The 20,521-nt window shown below is 41.7% G+C and overlaps 1 protein-coding gene across 1 annotated transcript; it reads right to left on the minus strand.

The window, feature by feature from the left end:
* Positions 1 to 1,175: 1,175 nt before the first annotated feature.
* On the minus strand, positions 1,176 to 15,491 carry nqo1 (NAD(P)H dehydrogenase, quinone 1). The gene is made up of 6 exons (XM_036981621.1): positions 15,328 to 15,491; positions 11,902 to 12,069; positions 11,645 to 11,775; positions 11,157 to 11,270; positions 2,188 to 2,289; positions 1,176 to 1,866 (listed from the first exon to the last, which is right to left on the minus strand). Exons 1-6 carry the CDS (start codon positions 15,329 to 15,331, stop codon positions 1,552 to 1,554), a joined length of 834 nt encoding a protein of 277 aa, XP_036837516.1. The 5' UTR covers positions 15,332 to 15,491; the 3' UTR covers positions 1,176 to 1,551.
* Between the last annotated feature and the right edge of the window lie 5,030 nt (positions 15,492 to 20,521).

A 20,521-nucleotide genomic window follows, 5' to 3' on the forward strand; every position in this document is an offset into this window, starting at 1 on the left:
GACTACCTGGTTAAATAAAGGTAAAATAAAATAGTTTATGACAGATGCCTGAGCTGATGAGCAAGTGATTTGTCCTAGAAACCCCATTATATCTCCATAAATCCTCTCTATTTTCTCACCCTTTTTCATGGGATAAAGTATGACATTGATTCACATAGGAATATCATAGATATGTTGTTTGGGCGGCATCCCACCAGAGAGTTACATACGGAATCATACATAAGACGGATTGTAATAGGATCCCAGTGGACACACTCGTCATTATTCTGGGCCTTCAAAGTAGGCTTCAGTAACAGCACTATGGGACTGTACCATCAGCTGGTCCTTTATTCAGTCACTCTCACCCCCCCCTCCTTTATTCAGTCACTCTCACCCCCCCTCCTTTATTAAGTCACTCTCTCCCCCCTCCTTTATTCAGTCACTGTCACCCCTCCTTTATTCAGTCACTCTCACCCCCCCTCCTTTATTCAGTCACTCTCACCCCCCCTCCTTTATTCAGTCACTCTCACCCCCCTCCTTTATTCAGTCACTCTCACCCCCCCCTCCTTTATTCAGTCACTCTCACTTTTCCCCTTTACTATTCTCAGATTTCAGCTGGTTATCAGGGAGGAAGGGTTATCAGCCTTCAGCTGGTTATCAGGGAGGGGTTATCAGCCTTCAGCTGGTTATCAGAGGGAGAGGTCATCAGCCTTCAGCTGGTCATCAGGGAGGAGGGGTCATCAGACTTCAACTGGTTATCAGAGGGAGGGGTTGTCGGGGAGGAGGGGTCATCAGCCTTCAACTGGTTATCAGAGGGAGGGGTTATCGGGGAGGAGGGGTCATCAGCCTTCAACTGGTTATCAGAGGGAGGGGTTATCAGCCTTCAACTGGTTATCAGAGGGAGGGGTTGTCGGGGAGGAGGGGTCATCAGCATTCAACTGGTTATCAGAGGGAGGGGTTATCGGGGAAGAGGGGTCATCAGCCTTCAACTGGTTATTTTTGGTTCCAGGTAGAACCATTTTATGAAAAGGTTCTTATTGGAACCAAAAGGGTTCTACCTGGAACCAACAAGCGTTCTTCAAAGGGTTCTCCTTTGGTACTAAATGGTTTTTAGGTTCTAGATAGCACCTTTAAGAGGGTAGCTTTGCTAGATTCCTCCTTTGCTGCAGCTGACCGGACAGTAATCAACATGAGACCAGAGTCTGAACAACTAGTGCAGTTTATTGATGTTTCAAAAAAGCAGAACATCTTTTTATTTATAACAGACATACCTCTCCCCATCTTCACAACAACTCTGTCAATTTGACTTGACCATAATAACTGACCATCCAATGTTATACTTAAGCAATAAGGCGCGAGGGGGGGGATGTGGTTTATGGCCAATTTACGACGGCTAAGGGCTGTTCTTAACCACGACGCAACGCGGAGTGCCTGGATACAGCCTTTAGCCGTGGAATATTGGTCATTTACCACAACCCCCCCCCCCCCCCGAGGTGTCTTATTGCTATTATAAACTGGTTACAAATAAGCAGTTTTTGTCAGGGGGGGGGGTCATCAGCCTTCAGCTGGTTGTCAGGGGGAGGGGTCATCAGCCTTCAGCTGGTTGTCAGGGGGGAGGGGTTTCCCCAGGTGGTGTCCGGTGGTGATGCCGTGGGGGCGGGTGCTCTGCTCCTTCCTGACCTCCGGCCGCAGCACGAAGCCCCCGGGGAAGGTCAGGTCAAACATCTCGCTGGGGGCAAAGGTCAGGGGTCGCTCGACCAGCAGGGTCTTCAGCCTGGCCCTCCAGCCATCCAGCATGGCTGTCCGATTCGCGGGGGGGCTGTGTCCCGGACACCAGAACACCTGGGGGGCTAGCACCTGGAACCCACAGAAGTGAAGCACGCCGTTCTGGAAGGATGGTGGAGGAGAGAGGAGAAGAGTCTGGGTCAAATACATGTACAAATACATGGTTTAGTTTGCACAATATGCTACAATGGAACCAATGAAATAGACCCCCAAAAAAATGCAAACCCAAAACTATATGAAACACATTGGAAAAACGTGTTACTTGGAGGTAACCTTGAAGCATAAAAATGTATGAGGAAACACACAAGTATCCCCAAAGCCACTTGATGGCCTTCTAAATCCACGAGAAGCAAATACAGTGAAATATTATTTTTTTGTGTGTCACATCTTAACTCTTCCCCCCTGGCTGTCTTCCTGCGTTACCTGTAGGGGCCACAGTGTGACGTTAATGTCTCCGTTGAGGCCGTCAGGGCGGTACATAGTCTGCATAGACCCAGTGCTGAACGACAACATGGCTTTCTTGTCCTGTAAAATGATAAAGAGTATGAAGTGTAACTCCCAACAAACACAAGAGGCCCTATTCATTCCACCAAAACACCATTTACCCTTAACCTAGAAGCAATGTAGCCTGAACTGAATAAGAGCAGTGTGTCATTTCATACGGTAGATATTATGTAGGGTGTCCAAACAAAAACACATCTTTTGACCAATGGGTAAAACACTATATTAATTGTGAGGTGATGCTCAAAACAAAAACCAATGGTCCAAACCTCATGTCTCTGTCAAAATCTGTTCAAAATGTTGTTGTTTTTTTACCCTTGTAGGATGTTTTTACCCGTGTAGGATGGACAAAAATCAGGGTGATTAAATCAATTGAGGCCAGAGAAAAAAAAAGTGGTGAAAAATCAGGAAAAGAGCATTAGGTCAGCTAGACTAGAGGATGTTAGAGAATAGCATTAGGTCAGCTAGACTAGACGATGTTAGAGAATAGCATTAGGTCAGCTAGACTAGAGGATGTTAGAGAATAGCATTAGGTCAGCTAGACTAGAGGATGTTAGAGAATAGCATTAGGTCAGCTAGACTAGAGGATGTTAGAGAATAGCATTAGGTCAGCTAGACTAGACGATGATAGAGAATAGCATTAGGTCAGCTAGACTAGAGGATGTTAGAGAATAGCATTAGGTCAGCTAGACTAGACGATGATAGAGAATAGCATTAGGTCAGCTAGACTAGAGGATGTTAGAGAATAGCATTAGGTCAGCTAGACTAGACGATGTTAGAGAATAGCATTAGGTCAGCTAGACTAGAGGATGTTAGAGAATAGCATTAGGTCAGCTAGACTAGACGATGTTAGAGAATAGCATTAGGTCAGCTAGACTAGAGGATGTTAGAGAATAGCATTAGGTCAGCTAGACTAGAGGATGTTAGAGAATAGCATTAGGTCAGCTAGACTAGAGGATGTTAGAGAATAGCATTAGGTCAGCTAGACGATGATAGAGAATAGCATTATGTCAGCTAGACTAGACGATGTTAGAGAATAGCATTAGGTCAGCTAGACTAGAGGATGTTAGAGAATAGCATTAGGTCAGCTAGACTAGACGATGTTAGAGAATAGCATTAGGTCAGCTAGACTAGAGGATGTTAGAGAATAGCATTAGGTCAGCTAGACTAGAGGATGTTAGAGAATAGCATTAGGTCAGCTAGACTAGAGGATGTTAGAGAATAGCATTAGGTCAGCTAGACGATGATAGAGAATAGCATTAGGTCAGCTAGACTAGACGATGTTAGAGAATAGCATTAGGTCAGCTAGACGATGATAGAGAATAGCATTAGGTCAGCTAGACTAGAGGATGTTAGAGAATAGCATTAGGTCAGCTAGACGATGATAGAGAATAGCATTAGGTCAGCTAGACTAGACGATGTTAGAGAATAGCATTAGGTCAGCTAGACTAGACGATGTTAGAGAATAGCATTAGGTCAGCTAGACTAGAGGATGTTAGAGAATAGCATTAGGTCAGCTAGAGGATGTTAGAGAATAGCATTAGGTCAGCTAGACGATGTTAGAGAATAGCATTAGGTCAGCTAGAGGATGTTAGAGAATAGCATTAGGTCAGCTAGAGGATGTTAGAGAATAGCATTAGGTCAGCTAGAGGATGTTAGAGAATAGCATTAGGTCAGCTAGACGATGTTAGAGAATAGCATTAGGTCAGCTAGACTAGACGATGTTAGAGAATAGCATTAGGTCAGCTAGACTAGACGATGTTAGAGAATAGCATTAGGTCAGCTAGAGGATGTTAGAGAATAGCATTAGGTCAGCTAGACGATGTTAGAGAATAGCATTAGGTCAGCTAGAGGATGTTAGAGAATAGCATTAGGTCAGCTAGAGGATGTTAGAGAATAGCATTAGGTCAGCTAGAGGATGTTAGAGAATAGCATTAGGTCAGCTAGACGATGTTAGAGAATAGCATTAGGTCAGCTAGACGATGTTAGAGAATAGCATTAGGTCAGCTAGACTAGACGATGTTAGAGAATAGCATTAGGTCAGCTAGACTAGAGGATGTTAGAGAATAGCATTAGGTCAGCTAGACTAGAGGATGTTAGAGAATAGCATTAGGTCAGCTAGACTAGAGGATGTTAGAGAATAGCATTAGGTCAGCTAGACTAGAGGATGTTAGAGAATAGCATTAGGTCAGCTAGACTAGACGATGATAGAGAATAGCATTAGGTCAGCTAGACTAGAGGATGTTAGAGAATAGCATTAGGTCAGCTAGACTAGAGGATGTTAGAGAATAGCATTAGGTCATCTAGACTAGACGATGATAGAGAATAGCATTAGGTCAGCTAGACTAGACGATGTTAGAGAATAGCATTAGGTCAGCTAGACTAGACGATGTTAGAGAATAGCATTAGGTCAGCTAGAGGATGTTAGAGAATAGCATTAGGTCAGCTAGAGGATGTTAGAGAATAGCATTATGTCAGCTAGACTAGACGATGTTAGAGAATATCATTAGGTCAGCTAGACTAGAGGATGTTAGAGAATAGCATTAGGTCAGCTAGACTAGAGGATGTTAGAGAATAGCATTAGGTCAGCTAGACTAGACGATGTTAGAGAATAGCATTAGGTCAGCTAGACTAGACGATGTTAGAGAATAGCATTAGGTCAGCTAGACTAGAGGATGTTAGAGAATAGCATTAGGTCAGCTAGACGATGTTAGAGAATAGCATTAGGTCAGCTAGACTAGACGATGTTAGAGAATATCATTAGGTCAGCTAGACTAGAGGATGTTAGAGAATAGCATTAGGTCAGCTAGACTAGAGGATGTTAGAGAATAGCATTAGGTCAGCTAGACGATGTTAGAGAATAGCATTAGGTCAGCTAGACTAGAGGATGTTAGAGAATAGCATTAGGTCAGCTAGACTAGAGGATGTTAGAGAATAGCATTAGGTCAGCTAGACTAGACGATGTTAGAGAATAGCATTAGGTCAGCTAGACTAGATGATGTTAGAGAATAGCATTAGGTCAGCTAGACTAGACGATGTTAGAGAATAGCATTAGGTCAGCTAGACTAGACGATGTTAGAGAATAGCATTAGGTCAGCTAGACTATACGATGTTAAGCATTAGGTCAGCTAGACTAGACGATGTTAGAGAATAGCATTAGGTCAGCTAGACTAGAGGATGTTAGAGAATAGCATTAGGTCAGCTAGACGATGTTAGAGAATAGCATTAGGTCAGCTAGACTAGACGATGTTAGAGAATATCATTAGGTCAGCTAGACTAGAGGATGTTAGAGAATAGCATTAGGTCAGCTAGACTAGACGATGTTAGAGAATAGCATTAGGTCAGCTAGACTAGACGATGTTAGAGAATAGCATTAGGTCAGCTAGACTATACGATGTTAAGCATTAGGTCAGCTAGACTAGACGATGTTAGAGAATAGCATTAGGTCAGCTAGACTAGAGGATGTTAGAGAATAGCATTAGGTCAGCTAGACGATGTTAGAGAATAGCATTAGGTCAGCTAGACTAGACGATGTTAGAGAATATCATTAGGTCAGCTAGACTAGAGGATGTTAGAGAATAGCATTAGGTCAGCTAGACTAGAGGATGTTAGAGAATAGCATTAGGTCAGCTAGACGATGTTAGAGAATAGCATTAGGTCAGCTAGACTAGAGGATGTTAGAGAATAGCATTAGGTCAGCTAGACTAGATGATGTTAGAGAATAGCATTAGGTCAGCTAGACTAGAGGATGTTAGAGAATAGCATTATGTCAGCTAGACTAGACGATGTTAGAGAATAGCATTAGGTCAGCTAGACTAGACGATGTTAGAGAATAGCATTAGGTCACCTAGACTAGACGATGTTAGAGAATAGCATTAGGTCAGCTAGACTATACGATGTTAAGCATTAGGTCAGCTAGACTAGAGGATGTTAGAGAATAGCATTAGGTCAGCTAGACTAGACGATGATAGAGAATAGCATTAGGTCAGCTAGACTAGAGGATGTTAGAGAATAGCATTAGGTCAGCTAGACTAGAGGATGTTAGAGAATAGCATTAGGTCAGCTAGACTAGACGACGTTAGAGAATAGCATTAGGTCAGCTAGACTAGAGGATGTTAGAGAATAGCATTAGGTCAGCTAGACTAGAGGATGTTAGAGAATAGCATTATGTCAGCTAGACTAGACGATGTTAGAGAATAGCATTAGGTCATCTAGACTAGAGGATGTTAGAGAATAGCATTAGGTCAGCTAGACTAGAGGATGTTAGAGAATAGCATTAGGTCAGCTAGACTAGATGATGTTAGAGAATAGCATTAGGTCAGCTAGACTAGAGGATGTTAGAGAATAGCATTAGGTCAGCTAGACTAGAGGATGTTAGAGAATAGCATTAGGTCAGCTAGACTAGAGGATGTTAGAGAATAGCATTAGGTCAGCTAGACTAGAGGATGTTAGAGAATAGCATTAGGTCAGCTAGACGATGTTAGAGAATAGCATTAGGTCAGCTAGACTAGAGGATGTTAGAGAATAGCATTAGGTCAGCTAGACGATGATAGAGAATAGCATTAGGTCAGCTAGACTAGACGATGTTAGAGAATAGAATTAGGTCAGCTAGACGATGTTAGAGAATAGCATTAGGTCAGCTAGACTAGAGGATGTTAGAGAATAGCATTAGGTCAGCTAGACTAGAGGATGTTAGAGAATAGCATTAGGTCAGCTAGACGATGTTAGAGAATAGCATTAGGTCAGCTAGACTAGAGGATGTTAGAGAATAGCATTAGGTCAGCTAGACTAGACGATGTTAGAGAATAGCATTAGGTCAGCTAGACTAGAGGATGTTAGAGAATAGCATTAGGTCAGCTAGACGATGTTAGAGAATAGCATTAGGTCAGCTAGACTAGAGGATGTTAGAGAATAGCATTAGGTCAGCTAGACTAGAGGATGTTAGAGAATAGCATTAGGTCAGCTAGACTAGAGGATGTTAGAGAATAGCATTAGGTCAGCTAGACTAGACGATGTTAGAGAATAGCATTAGGTCAGCTAGACGATGTTAGAGAATAGCATTAGGTCAGCTAGACTAGACGATGTTAGAGAATAGCATTAGGTCAGCTAGACTAGAGGATGTTAGAGAATAGCATTAGGTCAGCTAGACTAGACGATGTTAGAGAATAGCATTAGGTCATCTAGACTAGAGGATGTTAGAGAATAGCATTAGGTCAGCTAGACTAGAGGATGTTAGAGAATAGCATTAGGTCAGCTAGACTAGATGATGTTAGAGAATAGCATTAGGTCAGCTAGACTAGAGGATGTTAGAGAATAGCATTAGGTCAGCTAGACTAGAGGATGTTAGAGAATAGCATTAGGTCAGCTAGACTAGAGGATGTTAGAGAATAGCATTAGGTCAGCTAGACTAGAGGATGTTAGAGAATAGCATTAGGTCAGCTAGACGATGTTAGAGAATAGCATTAGGTCAGCTAGACTAGAGGATGTTAGAGAATAGCATTAGGTCAGCTAGACGATGATAGAGAATAGCATTAGGTCAGCTAGACTAGACGATGTTAGAGAATAGAATTAGGTCAGCTAGACGATGTTAGAGAATAGCATTAGGTCAGCTAGACTAGAGGATGTTAGAGAATAGCATTAGGTCAGCTAGACTAGAGGATGTTAGAGAATAGCATTAGGTCAGCTAGACGATGTTAGAGAATAGCATTAGGTCAGCTAGACTAGACGATGTTAGAGAATAGCATTAGGTCAGCTAGACTAGAGGATGTTAGAGAATAGCATTAGGTCAGCTAGACTAGACGATGTTAGAGAATAGCATTAGGTCAGCTAGACTAGAGGATGTTAGAGAATAGCATTAGGTCAGCTAGACGATGTTAGAGAATAGCATTAGGTCAGCTAGACTAGAGGATGTTAGAGAATAGCATTAGGTCAGCTAGACTAGAGGATGTTAGAGAATAGCATTAGGTCAGCTAGACTAGAGGATGTTAGAGAATAGCATTAGGTCAGCTAGACTAGACGATGTTAGAGAATAGCATTAGGTCAGCTAGACGATGTTAGAGAATAGCATTAGGTCAGCTAGACTAGACGATGTTAGAGAATAGCATTAGGTCAGCTAGACTAGAGGATGTTAGAGAATAGCATTAGGTCAGCTAGACTAGACGATGTTAGAGAATAGCATTAGGTCATCTAGACTAGAGGATGTTAGAGAATAGCATTAGGTCAGCTAGACGATGTTAGAGAATAGCATTAGGTCAGCTAGACTAGACGATGTTAGAGAATAGCATTAGGTCAGCTAGACTAGAGGATGTTAGAGAATAGCATTAGGTCAGCTAGACGATGTTAGAGAATAGCATTAGGTCAGCTAGACTAGAGGATGTTAGAGAATAGCATTAGGTCAGCTAGACTAGAGGATGTTAGAGAATAGCATTAGGTCAGCTAGACGATGTTAGAGAATAGCATTAGGTCAGCTAGACTAGAGGATGTTAGAGAATAGCATTAGGTCAGCTAGACTAGACGATGTTAGAGAATAGCATTAGGTCAGCTAGACGATGTTAGAGAATAGCATTAGGTCAGCTAGACTAGAGGATGTTAGAGAATAGCATTAGGTCAGCTAGACGATGTTAGAGAATAGCATTAGGTCAGCTAGACTAGAGGATGATAGAGAATAGCATTAGGTCAGCTAGACTAGAGGATGTTAGAGAATAGCATTAGGTCAGCTAGACTAGAGGATGTTAGAGAATAGCATTAGGTCAGCTAGACTAGAGGATGTTAGAGAATAGCATTAGGTCAGCTAGACTAGAGGATGTTAGAGAATAGCATTAGGTCAGCTAGACTAGAGGATGTTAGAGAATAGCATTAGGTCAGCTAGACTAGACGATGATAGAGAATAGCATTAGGTCAGCTAGACTAGAGGATGTTAGAGAATAGCATTAGGTCAGCTAGACTAGAGGATGTTAGAGAATAGCATTAGGTCAGCTAGACGATGATAGAGAATAGCATTAGGTCAGCTAGACTAGACGATGTTAGAGAATAGCATTAGGTCAGCTAGACTAGACGATGTTAGAGAATAGCATTAGGTCAGCTAGACTAGAGGATGTTAGAGAATAGCATTAGGTCAGCTAGACGATGTTAGAGAATAGCATTAGGTCAGCTAGAGGATGTTAGAGAATAGCATTAGGTCAGCTAGACGATGTTAGAGAATAGCATTAGGTCACCTAGACTAGAGGATGTTAGAGAATAGCATTAGGTCAGCTAGACTAGAGGATGTTAGAGAATAGCATTAGGTCACCTAGACTAGACGATGTTAGAGAATAGCATTAGGTCAGCTAGACTAGAGGATGTTAGAGAATAGCATTAGGTCAGCTAGACTAGAGGATGTTAGAGAATAGCATTAGGTCAGCTAGACTAGAGGATGTTAGAGAATAGCATTAGGTCAGCTAGACGATGTTAGAGAATAGCATTAGGTCAGCTAGACTAGAGGATGTTAGAGAATAGCATTAGGTCAGCTAGACGATGTTAGAGAATAGCATTAGGTCAGCTAGACTAGACGATGTTAGAGAATAGCATTAGGTCAGCTAGACTAGAGGATGTTAGAGAATAGCATTAGGTCAGCTAGACTAGAGGATGTTAGAGAATAGCATTAGGTCAGCTAGACTAGAGGATGTTAGAGAATAGCATTAGGTCAGCTAGACTAGAGGATGTTAGAGAATAGCATTAGGTCAGCTAGACTAGACGATGTTAGAGAATAGCATTAGGTCAGCTAGACTATACGATGTTAAGCATTAGGTCAGCTAGACTAGACGTGCTCATTCAGGCTGGCACACTTTCAATCTGCGTAATCTAGAACATCCTGCTGTCACGCAGAAACGCAAACTAGCGGTAAATTAACGTGAACAAAACGGAATCAGGAAATGAATGCCCACTGTCCATTGCTATTCAATTGCAGGTCCCGACTTCATTCCGCTTTGATTAACCATTCAGAACATGAAGAATAATATTTGTCTTGGTAAAATGTATTTTATAGCATATGGAAGTTACATTTCATCACCAACGCGCGTGTTGACCCAGTTCGGGCAGAGTGGCGGACCCTCTACATTATGGCTATTTTAAACTGCGTAGGGTAGTAAGGGGGTAACTAGCTGTAATTCACATAAAGACCACAAGATGTCACCAAATTATTTTCTTAACACTTTACCTGGCTGTCACTGTTCTTGCTGAACAAAAAAAAAAATGTCCTCAATGTCGCCACAATTTTGAGACAATTGAACAAAACGATTGTGGTAAATTGAGGAATTTTTTTGAAATGTTGAAAAAGTTGTAGATATATTCCAATGAAGTTAGATCTCTATTTGTGTGTGTGTATATATATATATATATATATATACACACACACACGTAAGAAAGCCTTAAATAATCCATTTGTTTAGAGAGAAAAATGCAGATAATTTTTTTGTAAAGTAGTAAAGTAATAAGATGTTGGTTGAGTGTGTTGGGAGCTAGTTACCCCTTTATGGTTATGAATGTGGTTCTACCTGTCATTTAGACAATGACTAGCCCAGTTAGCGCTCGTTTATGATAACTTGCTAGCTAGCAAATTCACTAGCAGTTAGCTAGTTAGCATAAACTACTAGGAGTTCTAGCTATTCTAGCATTTTATGTCATATAGCCAGCTATCTACGTTTCTAACAGAGAGCTTTTCAATTGGCATCTCTACCCTTGTTTTCAGTCACAAGTGGGGGACTTGATTAGGTGGGAGCATTGCATTGACATCAAAACCTCCTGGTTCGGGCCCATACATGGCATGAACTCTTCCTGCTCATTGTCAAATGGGTATGACACTAACACAGGCTACTGGAACTAAAGACATTAACAGAAGGGTCAAAAGGTCAAACCTTGAATATTCCATTGCTGTACATCTTCTGCAGCGAGAAGGCAAAGCCTTGAGTCAGGACTCTGTCTATCCAGCCCTTCATGATGGCTGGAACGCTGAACCAGTACATAGGGAACTGATGAGGGAGAGAGAGAGATGGTTGACACTCCATCTACAACAATCCAACGATTGTTAAACTATGATGGGGAGTGTAGGCTTAAATACTTTGGGGAGAAAGGTGGAGAATTTAAAACGCAGCAGGGCACAGTCGAAGAAGAGACAGAAAGAGAGGTTGGGGGAGGGGAGTGAGACAGAAAGAGAGAGAGGGGAAAGAGAGGGAAAGGGGGGAGAGAGAGAGAGAGAGAAAGTGAAAGAGAGAGAGAAAGAGGGGAAGAGAGAGAGGGGGGAAGAGAGAGGAGAGGAGAGAGAGAAGAGAGAGGGGGGGGAGAGAGAGAGGGGGAGAGAAGGAGGGGGAGAGAGAGAGATGGGGAAGAGTGTGTGACCTCTGACCTGGAAGATGACGAGCTCCGCCGCCTCCACTTTCCGCTGCTCAGCTATGATGTCATCACTGAGTCGACCCTCCTTCCAGGCATGCATGGTCTCCTCTCCGTACTTGAAGTGCTCGGGGTTCTTCACCTCACCTGGCAAAGAGACAGAACAGCAGCAACGTCAAGCGTGTGTGTAGTTTGTTTGGCACGTGTGTTGGCGTGTGTGAGCCTGTGTGTGTGTGTGTGTGTGTGTGAGCATGTGTGTGTGTGTGTGTGTACCTGTGATATCCTCCATTGTGGCGGAGGCTCTGAAGTTCATGGCGTAAAGGTCAGACACAACAACCTTGTAGCCCTGCTGTCTGAGGGTTTCCACGGCAACATCCTTCGCTGCCGAGTTAAAGGACCCCCCACTCTGATGGGCGTACACAATCAGCACTGTCTTCTGAGCTGGTACACACACACACACACACGTATGATAAGGTGGTGGATGGATCAGTCATAATTATTTCCCTAAAACAACACTACACATCAAGTTACATTTCATTATGAATGTGTTATCATCTGGTTTTTCCTCAATCTTTGAAAAAAAAGAGTTACAAAAGGGTTCCGCCCGGAACCAAAAAGGGTTCCGCCCGGAACCAAAAAGGGTTCTACCCTGAACCCAAAATGTTTTTGTTTTTTTTCAAAAGGGTTATTCTATGGGAACAGCTGAAAACCCCTTTTTGGTTCTTCTTTTCTAAGAACGTATTACTGTATTATTACTGTGTTATTGTAGTGCTATTGTAGTAGTGTTATTGTGCACTACTTTGGACCAGGGTCCAATAGGGTAGTGCACTACTGTTGACCAGGGTCCAATAGGGTAGTGCACTACTGTTGACCAGGGTCCAATAGGGTAGTGCACTACTGTTGACCAGGGTCCAATAGGGTAGTGCACTACTGTTGACCAGGGTCCAATAGGGTAGTGTACTACTGTTGACCAGGGTCCAATAGGGTAGTGTACTACTGTTGACCAGGGTCCAATAGGGTAGTGTACTACTGTTGACCAGGGTCCAGTAGGGTAGTGTACTACTTTTGACCAGGGTCCATAGGGTAGTGCACTTTATAGGACAGTGTTTCCCAGCTCCAGTCCTCCCAACAGGACAAACTTCCCTGGTTCAACTCACTGAGGGTTGACACGTTGAATCAACTAATCATCAAACCCTCAGTGAGTTGAATCAGGGGTGATTTGGATGTATGAGTGGGCTATTACCCAGGATAAACAGGAAACGTCATGAACACATTCTAGGTTTGTTTGCAGCAACGACAATTTCACATTTCGTCTCAATGAGCAGTAGACGGCTTGTACATTCCTAATGTTCTGGACCTGTGTACAGCAATCAGTCGTCACATACATTCAGAGAGGATCGCGACGGGAAAACAGGTCTGGTGAGTGTGCCATTTGGGTGGGATACAAAAACAATATCCTATTTCACACAGCACTGACTGTAGGCTGGCCAGGAGGCTCCACACCATCCTCTTACTACAGTGAGAGGGGGAAAAAAGTATTTGATCCCCTGCTGATTTTGTACGTTTGCCCAATGACAAAGAAATGATCCGTCTATAATTTTAATGGTAGGTTTATTTGAACAGTGAGAGATAGAATAACAATAAAAATATCCAGAAAAACGCATGTTAAAAATGTTAGAATTTTATAAAGCATTTTAATGAGGGAAATAAGTATTTGACCCCTCTGCAAAACATGATTTAGTGGCAAAACCCTTGTTGGCAATCAGAGAGGTCAGACGTTTCTTGTAGTTGTTCACCAGGTTTGCACACATCTCAGGAGGGATTTTGTCCCACTCCTCTTTGCAGATCTTCTCCAAGTCATTAAGGTTTCAAGGCTGACGTTTGGCAACTCGAACCTTCAGCTCCCTCCACAGATTTTCTATGGGACTAAGGTCTGGAGACTGGCTAGGCCACTCCAGGACCTTAATGTGCTTCTTCTTGAGCCACTCCTTTGTTGCCTTGGCCGTGTGCTTTGGGTCATTGTCATGCTGGAATACCCGTCCACAACCCATTTTCAATGCCCTGGCTGAGGGAAGGAGGTTCTCACCCAAGATTTGACGGTACATGGCCCCGTCCATCGTCCCTTTGATGCGGTGAAGTTGTCCTGTCCCCTTAGCAGAAAAACACCCCCAAAGCATAATGTTTCCACCTCCATGTTTGACGGTGGGGATGGTGTTCTTGGGGTCATAGGCAGCATTCCTCCTCCTCCAAACACGGCGAGTTGAGTTGATGCCAAAGAGCTCCATTTTGGTCTCATCTGACCACAACACGTTCACCCAGTTGTCCTCTGAATCATTCAGACGGGCATGTATATGTGCTTTCTTGAGCAGGGGGACCTTGCGGGCGCTGCAGGATTTCAGTCCTTCACGGCGTAGTGTGTTACCAATTGTTTTCTTGGTGACTATGGTGACTATGGTCCCAGCTGCCTTGAGATCATTGACAAGATCCTCCCGTGTAGTTCTGGGCTGATTCCTCACCGTTCTCATGATCATTGCAACTCCATGAGATGAGATCTTGCATGGAGCCCCAGGCTGACGGAGATTGACAGTTATTTTGTGTTTCTTACATTTGCGAAAAATCTTTACTGTTGTCACCTTCTCACCAAGCTGCTTGGTGATGGTCTTGTAGCCCATTCCAGCCTTGTGTAGGTCTACAATCATTTCCCTGATATCCTTGGAGAGCTCTTTGGTCTTGGCCATGGTGGAGAGTTTGGAATCTGATTGATTGATTGCTTCTGTGGACAGGTGTCTTTTATACAGGTAACAAACTGAGATTAGGAGCACTCCCTTTAAGAGTGTGCTTCTAATCTCAGCTTGTTACCTGAAAAAAAGACACCTGGGACCCAGAAATCTTTCTGATTGAGAGATGATCAAATACATATTTCCCTCATTAAAATGCAAATCAATTTCAAAAATTTTTGACATGCATTTTTCTTGATATTTTTGTTGTTATTCTGTCTCTCATTGTTCAAATAAACCTACCATTAAAATTATAGACTGATCATTTCTTTGTCATTGGGCAAACGCACAAAATCAGCAGGGGATCAAATACTTTTTTCCCTCACTGTAGATAGCTAGGGGCTCACGTCAAGACTATCTGTAAATAAAAAAACTAGAAAATAGGAGGATGTTTGAAATGATTTATACTTTTTACTTTTGATAATGAAGTATTATTATTTTATTATTTTTAGCGATTACATATACTTTTGATACTTAAGTATATTTAAAACAAAATGCTTTAAAACTTTTTCAAGTAGTATTTTAGTGGTGACATTTCAATTTTACTTGACTCATTTTCTATTAAGGTATATTGGACTGTTTCCACAACTGACAACACATCCATTGTGTTTGTTAAACTACAACGGAACTATTGTATAAAGCTGTCCAAGTTCAATAATGCAGATCACAATAATCTGAAAAAAAAACGGAGTGGTTTTGTCATTATAGCGTTTGCATAAATCTTAACGCAGTACAGCAACACAAAGTACTAAGGCATCAGCACAAAAATCACACCACTTGTTGGCTATTTCCTCAAACACTGGACAAATGCATGACAACTTTAAATTCAGATGAACAAGCCAGCAGGATAATGAAATATAAACCGAAGTACCTGAAAGCAGAGATATTGTAAATGCACTAATATCTTACCGGTGACACTTACCCATGACGCGAGTTTATGATCGGTCCTTCCCCGGATCTGGACGCTCCCTCTTCTGCAACTGGAGGGGAAAACCAGCGTCTTTGTCCGGTGCCGCAGCTCTTATCACTATGGAACCGCCCGCTGATATTCGCGTGAGAAACATTGTGTGATTGAAACTGAGATTGAGAGTTACATAACACCCGAGTCTCTAGTCACACGTACACAAAGAAGAAAAGAAGAAAGAAATAAACGTCCCGTAGCCTCGACAGCCATGGGACCGACTAAAGTCTATCCAGGCGTGTTTTAATGTCGGGAGATGTTACAGCCAGTTTACTGGTTGAGAGAATGATTGGTTCACTACCTTTGGCTTTAGGAAAAGTGTTTTGTGGTATTTTTTGTCTGTATTAGGCCATTAAATGGGTACCATGAGTTTATACGATGTAAGTGCTCTTCATTAGCATTCCTCCGTAAAGAAACATTGGCAAGTCATAAATCACCATCTATTCTGGAACTCTTTGACATGTAAAAGTTGTTCCAACACGGGACTCTCTAAATCACGGTACTTCACCGGAAGTGAATTTCGTAGCATGTTAGGAAAGAATTTCGCAAACCCTAACTCTTTTCCTAACCGTAACCTAATTTCCCGAACATGATACGTTTCTTCTCCAAACCTGCTGCGTAAATTCTTCTAACCTGCTACGAAAAAAAATCAACTTTCGGTTGTAGCTGTATCAAAGTGGCGTGTTTTCAGACCGTCCCGTTCCAACACACAGTACACCTATTGTGCTGCGTGCCGCCTCACTATTTGCGTTAGGTGCGGTGCCGTGCAGGAATGCGCCATGACAGGACTAGTCTAAAAACTAAGACTTCACTGGTCTGACCAGTCTTCGGGCTGTTTTGAATGTCACTTGCACACTTTTGTCACCCCTCACTGGAACGACAGACAGACGTTGGGACAGCTAATATACTGCAATTCTAATTCAACCATAGATCAAGATGAACTTGCTGTCTTTATCTAGCAGCACAATAATGACATAGCCCACATTCTACCAGTAGGACACACACAGGTGTCCCACGAACATCAGAAACTTTGACCCATAGAGTCAATGTATTATTTTATATAAACAGCTAATTGCAGGCCAAGTTTCTGCACAGTAATTCATTCTACAATGTGTCATAATGGGCCCAGTTTCCTGGTCTATAGTAGTACCACTATATAGGGCTCTGGTCTATAGTAGTACCACTATATAGGGAATATGGCTCCGGTCTATAGTAGTACCACTATATAGGGAATAGGGCTCTGGTCTATAGTAGTACCACTATATAGGGAATAGGGCTCTGGTCTATAGTAGTGTACTATATAGGGAATTGGGCTCTGGTCTATAGTAGTACACTATATAGGGAATAGGGCTCTGGTCTATAGTAGTACCACTATATAGGGAATAGGGCTCTGGTCTATAGTAGTGTACTATATAGGGAATAGGGCTCTGGTCTATAATAGTACACTATATATAGGGAATAGGGCTCTGGTCTATAGTAGTACCACTATATAGGGAATAGGGCTCTGGTCTATAGTAGTACACTATATAGGGAATAGGGCTCTGGTCTATAGTAGTGTACTATATAGGGAATTGGGCTCTGGTCTATAGTAGTACACTATATAGGGAATAGGGCTCTGGTCTATAGTAGTACCACTATATAGGGAATAGGGCTCTGGTCTATAGTAGTACCACTATATAGGGAATAGGGCTCTGGTCTATAGTAGTACCACTATATAGTGAATATGGCTCTGGTTAAAAGTAGTACCACTATATAGGGAATAGGGCTCTGGTCTATAGTAGTACCACTATATAGGGAATAGGGTTCTGGTCTATAGTAGTACCACTATATAGGGAATAGGGCTCTGGTCTATAGTAGTACCACTATATAGGGAATAGGGCTCTGGTCTATAGTAGTACCACTATATAGGGAATAGGGCTCTGGTCTATAGTAGTGTACTATATAGGGAATTGGGCTCTGGTCTATAGTAGTACACTATATAGGGAATAGGGCTCTGGTCTATAGTAGTACCACTATATAGGGAATAGGGCTCTGGTCTATAGTAGTGTACTATATAGGGAATAGGGCTCTGGTCTATAATAGTACACTATATAGGGAATAGGGCTCTGGTCTATAGTAGTACCACTATATAGGGAATAGGGCTCTGGTCTATAGTAGTACACTATATAGGGAATAGGGCTCTGGTCTATAGTAGTACACTATATAGGGAATAGGGCTCTGGTCTATAGTAGTGCACTATATAGGGGATAGGGCACCATTTGGGATGCATTCAGATGTTCATGTGGAATGGATGGATTATGTATTAGAATGTAAACCTCCTGGTTAATATACTAACACACATGAGTATAACCCTGGACCACACGATACTTCAGCCTATGTATTAGAATGTAAACCTCCTGGTTAATATACTAACACACATGAGTATAACCCTGGACCACGATACTTCAGCCTATGTATTAGAATGTAAACCTCCTGGTTAATATACTAACACACATGAGTATAACCCTGGACCACACGATTCTTCAGCCTATGTATTAGAATGTAAACCTCCTGGTTAATATACTAACACACATGAGTATTACCCTGGACCACAATACTTCAGCCTATGTATTAGAATGTAAACCTCCTGGTTAATATACTAACACACATGAGTATTACCCTGGACCACGATACTTCAGCCTATGTATTAGAATGTAAACCTCCTGGTTAATATACTAACACACATGAGTATAACCCTGGACCACACGATTCTTCAGCCTATGTATTAGAATGTAAACCTCCTGGTTAATATACTAACACACATGAGTATTACCCTGGACCACACGATACTTCAGCCTATGTATTAGAATGTAAACCTCCTGGTTAATATACTAACACACATGAGTATAACCCTGGACCATGATACTTCAGCCTATGTATTAGAATGTAAACCTCCTGGTTAATATACTAACACACATGAGTATAACCCTGGACCACGATACTTCAGCCTATGTATTAGAATGTAAACCTCCTGGTTAATATACTAACACACATGATTATAACCCTGGACCACACGATACTTCAGCCTATGTATTAGAATGTAAACCTCCTGGTTAATATACTAACACACATGAGTATTACCCTGGACCACGATACTTCAGCCTATGTATTAGAATGTAAACCTCCTGGTTAATATACACATGAGTATTACCCTGGACCACGATACTTCAGCCTATGTATTAGAATGTAAACCTCCTGGTTAATATACTAACACACATGAGTATTACCCTGGACCACGATACTTCAGCCTATGTATTAGAATGTAAACCTCCTGGTTAATATACTAACACACATGAGTATTACCCTGGACCACGATACTTCAGCCTATGTATTAGAATGTAAACCTCCTGGTTAATATACTAACACACATGAGTATTACCCTGGACCACGATACTTCAGCCTATGTATTAGAATGTAAACCTCCTGGTTAATATACTAACACACATGAGTATAACCCTGGACCATGATACTTCAGCCTATGTATTAGAATGTAAACCTCCTGGTTAATATACTAACACACATGAGTATAACCCTGGACCACGATACTTCAGCCTATGTATTAGAATGTAAACCTCCTGGTTAATATACTAACACACATGAGTATTACCCTGGACCACGATACTTCAGCCTATGTATTAGAATGTAAACCTCCTGGTTAATATACTAACACACATGATTATAACCCTGGACCACGATAATTCAGCCTATGTATTAGAATGTAAACCTCCTGGTTAATATACTAACACACATGAGTATAACCCTGGACCACGATACTTCAGCCTATGTATTAGAATGTAAACCTCCTGGTTAATATACTAACACACATGAGTATTACCCTGGACCACACGATACTTCAGCCTATGTATTAGAATGTAAACCTCCTGGTTAATATACTAACACACATGAGTATAACCCTGGACCACGATACTTCAGCCTATGTATTAGAATGTAAACCTCCTGGTTAATATACTAACACACATGAGTATAACCCTGGACCACGCGATACTTCAGCCTATGTATTAGAATGTAAACCTCCTGGTTAATAAACTAACACACATGAGTATTACCCTGGACCACGGTACTTCAGCCTATGTATTAGAATGTAAACCTCCTGGTTAATAAACTAACACACATGAGTATTACCCTGGACCACGATACTTCAGCCTATGTATTAGAATGTAAACCTCCTGGTTAATATACTAACACACATGAGTATAACCCTGGACCACGATACTTCAGCCTATGTATTAGAATGTAAACCTCCTGGTTAATATACTAACACACATGAGTATTACCCTGGACCACGATACTTCAGCCTATGTATTAGAATGTAAACCTCCTGGTTAATATACTAACACACATGAGTATAACCCTGGACCACGATACTTCAGCCTATGTATTAGAATGTAAACCTCCTGGTTAATATACTAACACACATGAGTATAACCCTGGACCACGGTACTTCAGCCTATGTATTAGAATGTAAACCTCCTGGTTAATAAACTAACACACATGAGTATTACCCTGGACCACGATACTTCAGCCTATGTATTAGAATGTAAACCTCCTGGTTAATATACTAACACACATGATTATAACCCTGGACCACGATACTTCAGCCTATGTATTAGAATGTAAACCTCCTGGTTAATATACTAACACACATGAGTATTACCCTGGACCACGATACTTCAGCCTATGTATTAGAATGTAAACCTCCTGGTTAATATACTAACACACATGATTATAACCCTGGACCACGATACTTCAGCCTATGTATTAGAATGTAAACCTCCTGGTTAATATACTAACACACATGATTATAACCCTGGACCACGATACTTCAGCCTATGTATTAGAATGTAAACCTCCTGGTTAATATACTAACACACATGAGTATTACCCTGGACCACGATACTTCAGCCTATGTATTAGAATGTAAACCTCCTGGTTAATATACTAACACACATGAGTATTACCCTGGACCACGATACTTCAGCCTATGTATTAGAATGTAAACCTCCTGGTTAATATACTAACACACATGATTATAACCCTGGACCACACGATACTTCAGCCTATGTATTAGAATGTAAACCTCCTGGTTAATATACTA

Source organism: Oncorhynchus mykiss, chromosome 6 (genome assembly GCF_013265735.2).
Source record: "Oncorhynchus mykiss isolate Arlee chromosome 6, USDA_OmykA_1.1, whole genome shotgun sequence".
In the NCBI taxonomy this organism is placed as follows: domain Eukaryota; kingdom Metazoa; phylum Chordata; class Actinopteri; order Salmoniformes; family Salmonidae; genus Oncorhynchus; species Oncorhynchus mykiss.

What these genes read in the sequence shown, in the direction of transcription:
- nqo1 (XM_036981621.1), bottom strand. An exon ending in CACAATGGAGGATATCACAG is followed by an intron (nt 11,776 to 11,901) that starts GTACACACACAC and finishes TCTCTTTGCCAG; the next exon opens with GTGAGGTGAAGAACCCCGAG. An exon ending in ACAGCAATGGAATATTCAAG is followed by an intron (nt 2,290 to 11,156) that starts GTTTGACCTTTT and finishes ATCATTTTACAG; the next exon opens with GACAAGAAAGCCATGTTGTC.